The 8,760-nt window shown below is 65.4% G+C and overlaps 2 protein-coding genes across 2 annotated transcripts; both read right to left on the bottom strand.

Moving 5' to 3' along the window:
• Nucleotides 1–1,741: 1,741 nt before the first annotated feature.
• On the bottom strand, nucleotides 1,742–2,963 carry CHLRE_17g742998v5 (uncharacterized protein). The gene has a single exon (XM_043072683.1). The coding sequence runs from the start codon at nucleotides 2,894–2,896 to the stop codon at nucleotides 1,769–1,771; it is 1,128 nt and encodes a 375-aa protein (XP_042915142.1). The 5' UTR covers nucleotides 2,897–2,963; the 3' UTR covers nucleotides 1,742–1,768.
• A 163-nt stretch (nucleotides 2,964–3,126) lies between these two features.
• CHLRE_17g742932v5 (uncharacterized protein) lies at nucleotides 3,127–3,893 on the bottom strand. The gene has a single exon (XM_043072682.1). It carries the CDS (start codon nucleotides 3,697–3,699, stop codon nucleotides 3,508–3,510), a length of 192 nt encoding a protein of 63 aa, XP_042915141.1. The 5' UTR covers nucleotides 3,700–3,893; the 3' UTR covers nucleotides 3,127–3,507.
• Nucleotides 3,894–8,760: the final 4,867 nt, after the last annotated feature.

Genomic DNA, 8,760 nt, shown 5'->3' with positions numbered 1-8,760 from the left:
AGCCAACGCAAACGAATCCTCCGCAGGGGCGGCAAGGGACGCAAGCATACGCAGACAAGGAGGCAAGGGGTGCAGACAGCAATCAATTGACGGATGCGGACCGCATTGCGGTTCCCCACACCCGTCAGGAAACCGGCAGCCGCACGGGGCGGCGGCTGCCGGCCGGGTGGGGGCAGGTGCGTTAGTGGGGTGTGCATGCGCGGGCTAGGGGCACGGCAGGCAAGGCACACGGTACTCGACACACTGAAACCCCTGGATCGGCCGGTATCGCCGGTGGCGTCATCTCCAGAGGGCTGTGTATGGGTGGGGAGGCCGCCGCCGCGCACGCCCGCAACGAATACTCCTTTTGGGATGACGCGATGGCGACGCGCCGCCATGGGGGCGGCGGCACGTGACCAAGGCGGCCGCGGGGGCGGCGGCACGTAGCCGAGGCGGCCGCGGGGGCGGCGGCACGTAGCCAGGGCGGCCGTGGGGGCGGCGGCACGTAGCCAGGGCTGCCGCGGGGGCGGCGGCGCAGAACCAGGGCGGCCGCGGGGGCGGCGGCGCAGCGCCAGGGCGGCCGCGGGGGCGGCGGAACGTAGCCGATGCGGCCGCGGGGGCGGCGGCACGTCGTCGCCAAGGCGGCCGCGGGGGCGGCGGCACATGAACCAAAAACCAAGTAGACAGAACCCAGGAGTAAACCAAATAATCACCAGTAACGTAGCCGATGCGGCCGCGGGGGCGGCGTAGATGACCCCGCGGGTTGTCGCAGAGGGCGGCATGTCCGCCGGGGGCGAAGCGTGCGCGGGCGGCGATGGGGCGCGATGACCTGCTCCGCGATGCCGGATGCCTCGGTGACCTCCATGCGGCGCCGTTTGCTGTTAGCCATGCTGATGCCCGGATAGACACAAGTAGGTAAGAGGATCAGGCTGACTGACACCCAGAGCACTACATGGAAGGCGGAACGGCGAGCGTGGACGAAACGAGTGTGTGTTGTCGTCTAAGGCAGTAGGATGCAGGCTGCAATTGCTGTCTGATCGAGAACGGATAAGTGGACGTTAAAAATAGCGCGCAGCCATGTAGTGAACCAGGAGAAGAAGTTGCCGAGGAAGTGGCGATGCGGGCGCATGCGCTACCGCGTGAATGGTGGCTGCACCCGCAAGCGGGAGGCTCGCCCTTGCCAAACACTTGAAGACGGGACCTCAAGTAGGTCCCTGCCACTGGGCAACAGATACCAGCGTGAACTTGCCGGGGCCCAGGGGCGATTATCCCTGTACTGTCCTGTTATTGACGAGTGTTGCGGAACTAATGCGTACGTAGACCAGAGCGGAAGGCGGAGTGGGCTTGCAGGCGGCACGAGAGTAGGCAGTCAGTAGCGCAAGTTGCGAATTCACATGTTACCTCGTAACCGACGGTAAACGCTGTGGACGGTCGCGCCCATGGCTGGCTGACGGAAGGTGGCTGCTGTATTGGGATGGCTGGGCTGGACGACGCCGGCCGGGCTGGCGTTGGGACTACCAGAAAGGATGCGCCCGAAACCAACCTGGAGAACACCAGCGCCACCGGTGCCCAGCACGACATGTAAGGGAGGGAGGGAGGGAGGGACAGGAGGCGTGATGCACTGCAGCGTAGAAGCAATGGCGCTAGGCGCGAGGCAAGCAACGTCAACCCCAAAGCAACCGCGAGGACATGGTGCGCAAGCCGGGCTGCAGGCTGTGGCTGTTATGGCTGTGCGCTGCACGGGGTGACTAAACGAAGAACATTAAATACGGGGACGTGATGGATGCGGTTAAATAAATGAGCAAGGGCGGCGGGCGGCCGAGGAAGTAACGACAGCGCGATCGCTGCATGGCTCATCCCGGTCGCACTGCGGTCGGCATGGGCGCGTGCGGTGCATGCCGTGCGACACCAGGAAGCCACACGCAGCCAACGCAAACGAATCCTCCGCAGGGGCGGCAAGGGACGCAAGCATACGCAGACAAGGAGGCAAGGGGTGCAGGCGCATGAGCTTGGTGAACGCCCAGCAGGCGCTGGCGAGCCCGAACGGCAGTTGCGTGAAGACGTAGAATTGCCCGCGCCAGCAAAAACCGAGGTACTTCCAGCAGTCGGGCCGAATGTCGAGGTGATCGCCGCTCTTGAGGTCCAACGTGAAGACGTAGTCGTCTTTTCGCAGCCAGTTGGGCACCGCGCGAAGGTCCTCGTAGCGGAAGGATGGAACATGGAGGTAATCGTTCACGGCGCGCCCGTCCCAAATGAGCCGCAATTTTTCGCCTTGCTCCACCACACCGAGGGGGCAGACCATGTGAGGCGTGCCGACCCACTTCCGAATGGTGTTGGAGGCGAGCATGTCGGCGATGGACGAGTCCACGAAGGCCGCGTGCTTCTCGGCCGAGGCGTGGTTGCCAGCCGAGAAAGGTGGCGGAGGGTTGTGCTCCCAGATAAGGGGAAAGCCTTGTAGGACCCAGGACAGGACGAGCGAGTTGACGATCCAAGCCTTCCACACCGGTGCCCGAGCGCGAAGGCGGCCCCGCATGCGAGGGGGCGCGGCCGCCGGCTGCGGCTGCCCGGGGGGCGGCTGCTGCTGAGGCGCCTGTGGCGCTGGCGAGGCTACCCCGACCACTTCTCCCGGGTTATCCTCCCAGAAACCCACGACCTCCGCACCTTGGGGGTCGGGTTGTGGCCGAGAGGGCTGTTTGCGATGCAGGATGGGGCCAGGGCCGCGAGGGGGTGCTGACACGGGAGCCACGCGGCCGCCGGCCGCGGCGGCCGCCTGGCGCTTGGCCGGGCCAGAGGGGCCGAGTGGGGGGCCTGCTGTGCGCTGAGAGGCGAATTGGCCGGCGTAGCGAGCCTGAACGTCCTGTGCCTCCTCTTGCAGCGCCTCCTCCTCTAGCTGCTCCCACCACTGACTGAGCGACATGTTTACAGACCTGTTAGACGGAGTAGGGATGCGAGCGCGAGGTTCGAGAGCTGGAGAGTGGGGCGAGAGGAGCCGTACGAGGCGCGACTGAGCGAAGCGAAGCAAGGCAGGGCACGAGCTGTGAATTGCTGGCAACCCCCTCCCCGCCGCTGGCTGTTCTGGCTGCCTAGAACTGGCTGCATAGAAGGTCCCAGCCCAGAGGGGACGAGGAGCGAGAGAGACGAGAAGAGCACGCCGCGAAGGCTACAGGTAGTTGCGCCCCGCGTCACCGCGCGCGCCCGTACGACCGTACCGAAGCGCCGAACGCGCCGGTTTTAAGCCAAGTGCCAAGCCCCGAATATCCAACGGCCAACCGATCTTAATGAGAGCGAATCGTGCGAGTCATAAGGTCACCGAGGCCGAAGCGCCAACGTAGAGATGCCATGCGTGGGGCACGAGTGCGATATTGAATGTCCACCACCAGTTGCCGAATGCAACTAAACACAGCCGAACAATAAACCTCCGTGCAGATGGCACGGCGCGCGAGGATTTTTGGTGCAGAAGGCACAATCGAATTAGGGGAGCCACCAACAATTGCTGCCCGCAATTGAGCCTGGCCATTCTTCATATGATCAAGGGCAGAGGCCCTGTGCACGCGGGCACGGCAACCTTCGGGCACCGTGGCGAGCCACGCACGGCCCTGGACGACTCCACCTCCACCTCCGCCTCGCCGCTCCGCCTGCGCCCGCGCTCTCCTGCCGCTCCGCTGCGCTGCAACCGGCGGATGCCTTAGCTGCTGGTGCCCTTCCGCTTCTTGTAGTCATTGTATCTGGCGCCCATGTGTTTTAGCTCTGGCTGGCGTCACAGCGCCTGGGCGGCTGTGGGCCTTCCTGCACAGCGCGTCTTGCAGCGGGCTGGAGCCCGCTTAGTCAGCGCCACATCTGGCCCGTTTAGTTTTCTGCTTGTGTCTCCTCTGCCGGTTCTCCTGGGGTGTTGCTTAAGCAACCGACTTGTGGAGGTGGGGTGGGTTTGGGCGGGGCGAGTGCGTAGCTCTGGTGTTTTCTTTTCTGGCGCACGGTGGTGGTGGTTCTTGCGGTTAGGCTGTGGTGTAGGTTGGTGCTTGGGTTAGGTCTGGCGGTGTTTTTGTGCAACCCCTCCCGGGGGGCGGGGGGGCCAGCCTCCTGCTCTGTCTGCCGGGTCGGGGTGGGGTGGAGTGGGTTTGGTGGTTGCTGGCGGTTTTCGAGGTGTTTGCTTTCTGTTTTCTTCTCTGTTCTTCTCTTCTTGCCCTTTCAGGGTTCTGGTCTCGGGGACCAGGCTGCTTTCAGGCAGCAGGGGGGCAGCGCGTCTGCCCCTGTTCAACCTTGTAAGGATGATTCCTCAAAAAAAAAAAACCAGCGTCTCCTCGGGGCGCGCATGGGTGCGCAGCTGCATGTCTACGCCGCAGTAGCGGAAGCTGTGGAGCAAGCGGACTGGGCTGATGCCGCACTGCCGGCGTTGGCGGCCCCGGTCGCCGCCAGCACCACCATCGCCTCCGCAGCCCTGGGCCCGTCAACCCCGGACACCGCAGATGTCTGGAACGACGCCCCCGTCATGGACCTGCTGCGCCTGGGCGCCCAGCCTGACAGCCTCAGCCGCGAGGAACGGCAGCGTGTGCAGCGCCGCACCGCCAGCTACCGCTGGACCGGAGAGCAGCTCATCCGCCTCATGCCCGACGGCAACACACGCGTCTGCCCGCCGCCGGAGGCCCGTGACGCCATCGTCCAGCAAACGCACGAGATCGGACACCTCGGCGAGCGCCGCACCTTGGCGCTGTGCCAGCTGGGCTACTGGTGGGCCGGCCAGCGGGCGACGGTGCAGGGCGTTGTGCAGCGCTGCAAGCTGTGCGACATGGCCAACACCGGCGGCATGGTGCGGCCTGTTCAGCTGCGGAGGCACGCGCCCGCCGCAGCCGGCAACCTGCTCATCGCACAGCACCGCGACACCCAGCGCTACGCTCTCACCCACAGCGGCGGCTACCGCGCGCGGGCACTGGAGTTTGTGCCCGGTGACTACGTGTACCTGTGCAACGCAAATCCCGACAACACATTGGAGATGCCGGTACGCGACCAGGTGCTGCGTGTGGAGCATGTGGGCGACATGGGCGTGGCCGCGCTAGTCGGCCGCGACACCGCATGCCTCCGTGCGCGAGTGGAGCAGTTGGTGCCGTGCCACCTGCCCAACCTGGACCCAATTCAGGACGCCCGGCTGCTACGCACCAGCAACGACCTGGAGTGCGAAGTGTGCCGCAGCCCGCAGCAGCCCTCCCGCATGTTGCTGTGTGACGGCTGCGGCACCGGCTGGCACCTCCGCTGCCTCACGCCGCCGCTCAGCAAGGTGCCTCCTGGCGCCTGGATGTGCCCGGGCTGTGTGGAGCTGGGCAAGGCTCCGCCCACTGGCCCTGCGCCGCAGCGGCCCTCGGCGGGCCCAGTGCTGTTCCCCAATGCTGACACGCGACGCCGCGACGCGGAAGCAGCTACCCTCGACGGCGTGTCAGTTGTACGGGCAGTTCCTGGCCCAGCCGGAACACCGCGGCAGCTGCAGAACGGCACTCTGCGCTTCCGTGGGCCCTTATCACGCCCCTTCTACTTCATGGTGGAGTGGCCGGGAGGCTCTGCCGAGGCCATCACCCTGGCCGATGCAAAACGCCTGCAACGGCAAACAGTGCCATCGTCACCTGCATCAGCCCCTGCCCAGGGCGGCGAGCCCACGGCCAAGCGCCGTGTTCAGCCTTTTTTGTTTGAGGAATCATCCTTACAAGGTTGAACAGGGGCAGACGCGCTGCCCCCCTGCTGCCTGAAAGCAGCCTGGTCCCCGAGACCAGAACCCTGACAGGGCAAGAAGAGAAGAAAAGAGAAGAAAAACAGAAAACAAACACCTCGAAAACCGCCACCAACCACCCCCATCCATCCCACCCCACCCCACCCCGACCCGGCAGACAGAGCAGGAGGCTGGCCCCCCCGCCCCCCGGGAGGGGTTGCACAAAAATACCGCCAGACCTAGCCCAAGCACCAACCTACACCACAGCCTAACCGCAAGAACCACCACCACCGCGTGCCAGAAAAAGAAACACCAGCGCTACGCACTCGCCCCGCCCAAACCCACCCCACCCCCACAAGTCGGTTGCTTAAGCAACACCCCAGGAGAACCGGCAGAGGAGACACAAGCAGAAAACTAAACGGGCCAGATGTGGCGCTGACCAAGCGGGCTCCAGCCCGCTGCAAGACGCGCTGTGCAGGAAGTCCCACAGCCGCCCAGGTGCTGCGACGCCAGCCAGAGCCAAAACACATGGGCGCCAGATAAGCTGATGACGATAAACGCCACGCCAGTGCCTGGAACAAACCGCCGCCCAAAAGGAAACCTAGGAGGCCTGCACAGGTGATGCAAGCGTCAGCCGCAAGTTCAACTTCGGTGACCCACCCTGAACCTCCTCCACTTCACAAAGCACGCCACCCGCCGACCAGATGGCAGCAAAGTGCTCCAGCTTAGCCGCCTTGAGCTGTGCGGTGAGAAGCTGTGTGGGCAGAGCCGACAGGGTTACAGGGGTTAGCGTGGCGGCAGTGAAACGCAGCTGCATCACCCTGCGCAGCTCGCTGATCACCTCCCGAACAACATGCTCCGACGTCTGCTTAGCAGGCTCGCGGGACCAGTACGCACACCAGACGGCGTACAAGAAGGTGGCCCGCAAAGTGCTCCACAGCAGCGCGCCCGCCCCCCGCGGGCCTGAGGCCCACATACCCATGCGGTCCCCCAGCATGAAGCCCGCGTCCGTCACTGGCGGCGCCGCTGCCTGGGGCGCAACGCAGGCCCACAGCTGCTGCAGCCACGTCCTCGCCTGCGCATAAGCTGGACACTCCAGGAAGATGTGCGTCAGGCTGGCCCACGCCCGCGGGCCAGGTGGCCCGCAGGCGGGGTGAGGACAGTGCGCCCCCAACCCCCCGCACCCCGTGGTCACCCGTGGACGAATTCCCTTGCCCGCCCGGTACAGCCCGCAAGGCAGGTAAGCATGTTGCAGCCGGTACACCAGCACCTTTGCCCCCCGACTGGCGTGGCTTTTTTTTGAGGAATCATCCTTACAAAGTTGAACAGGGGCAGACGCGCTGCCCCCCTGCTGCCTGAAAGCAGCCTGGTCCCCGAGACCAGAACCCTGACAGGGCAAGAAGAGAAGAAAAGAGAAGAAAACAGAAAATAAACGCCTCGAAACCGCCACCAACCACCTCCATCCATCCCACCCCACCCCACCCCGACCCGGCAGACAGAGCAGGAGGCTGGCCCCCCCGCCCCCCGGGAGGGGTTGCACAAAAACACCGCCAGACCTAACCCAAGCACCAACCTACACCACAGCCTAACCGCAAGAACCACCACCACCGCGCGCCAGAAAAGGAAAGCACCAGTGCTACCATCACTCGCGCCGCCCAAACCCACCCCACCCCCACAAGTCGGTTGCTTGAGCAACACCCCAGGAGAACTGGCAGAGGAGACACAAGCTGTCCCACAGCCTCCGCCACGTACCCCGCAGAAGGGACGCATCCGGGGGCGGCATGCGAGGGTCGCCCTCCACCGCCGCCGCTGCTGCCGCCGCCGCCGTGGCAGGCCCAGTGCTAGGCCCCGCCCCGCCCGCCGCCTGCTCCTGCAGCCGCGCGGACCGCCGCGGCCCCTCACCCGACTGCTGGGACGGGGACGCATACGACTGCAGTTCTCTCGCCGGCGTGTTCTGCAGCCCGGCTGCCACAGAGGTGCGGTGGAGCCAGGGGTCCAGAGCCACCGGGTTATTGTGGAAGTGCTGCGCCGCCGTGGTGGTCAGCTGCGCCGCTGCACGCTGCCACTCCGCCTCCCGCTCCGCCAGCCGCGACTGTGCCGCCGGCTGGGTCCCCGAACCCCCCGCCTGCTGTGCTGGCGCCGGGCACGGCATGGCTGCGGGGCGGGCCGGAGCCGGAGGTGCGGCCGGGTTGGCCGCGGTGATGGCCCGCCGCACGTCCCGCACCGTGTAGTCCGCTAAGCTGACACCCGCAATCCGGCAGTGCTCCGGGTGCACCACCACCCCAGCCTCCGGCGCCAGGAAGTACGGCGCCCGAGGCCACGCCCCCGCCCGTTCCCCTGGTGATGCTGCATCGTACGCCGCCCACTCTTCAAACGTCCACAGGTGCCGCGGCTTGCGATGCTGCAGCACACAGGCAGGCTGCCACGCCCCATCCACCGCCGGGGGCAGCACGCCCGGCCCAGGCTCCAAGAGCCGCCCCGTGTAGTTTTTTTTTTGAGGAATCATCCTTACAAGGTTGAACAGGGGCAGACGCGCTGCCCCCCTGCTGCCTGAAAGCAGCCTGGTCCCCGAGACCAGAACCCTGACAGGGCAAGAAGAGAAGAAAAGAGAAGAAAACAGAAAGCAAACACCTCGAGAACCGCCACCAAACACCCCCATCCATCCCACCCCACCCCACCCCGACCCGGCAGACAGAGCAGGAGGCTGGCCCCCCCGCCCCCCGGGAGGGGTTGCACAAAAATACCGCCAGACCTAACCCAAGCACCAACCTACACCACAGCCTAACCACAAGAACCACCCCCACCGCGCACCAGAAAATAAAGAAAACACCAGCGCTACGCACTCGCGCCGCCCAAACCCACCCCACCCCCACAAGTCGGTTGCTTAAGCAACACCCCAGGAGAACCGGCAGAGGAGACACAAGCAGAAAACTAAACGGGCCAGATGTGGCGCTGACCAAGCGGGCTCCAGCAAGACACGCTGTGCAGACCAAGCGGGCTCCAGCAAGACACGCTGTGCAGGAAGGCCCACAGCCGCCCAGGCGCTGCGACGCCAGCCAGAGCTAAAACACATGGGCGCCAGATCAGCT

The sequence above is a fragment of the Chlamydomonas reinhardtii genome, chromosome 17, assembly GCF_000002595.2.
Source record: "Chlamydomonas reinhardtii strain CC-503 cw92 mt+ chromosome 17, whole genome shotgun sequence".
NCBI classification, from domain to species: Eukaryota; Viridiplantae; Chlorophyta; class Chlorophyceae; order Chlamydomonadales; family Chlamydomonadaceae; genus Chlamydomonas; species Chlamydomonas reinhardtii.
This window is presented reverse-complemented; position numbering and strand designations above follow the sequence as displayed.

Excerpts from the sequence above, each read along its gene's own strand:
- CHLRE_17g742998v5 (XM_043072683.1), bottom strand. The coding sequence starts at position 2,896 with ATGTCGCTCAGTCAGTGGTGGGAGCAGCTAGAGGAGGAGGCGCTGCAA.
- CHLRE_17g742932v5 (XM_043072682.1), bottom strand. The coding sequence starts at position 3,699 with ATGACTACAAGAAGCGGAAGGGCACCAGCAGCTAAGGCATCCGCCGGT.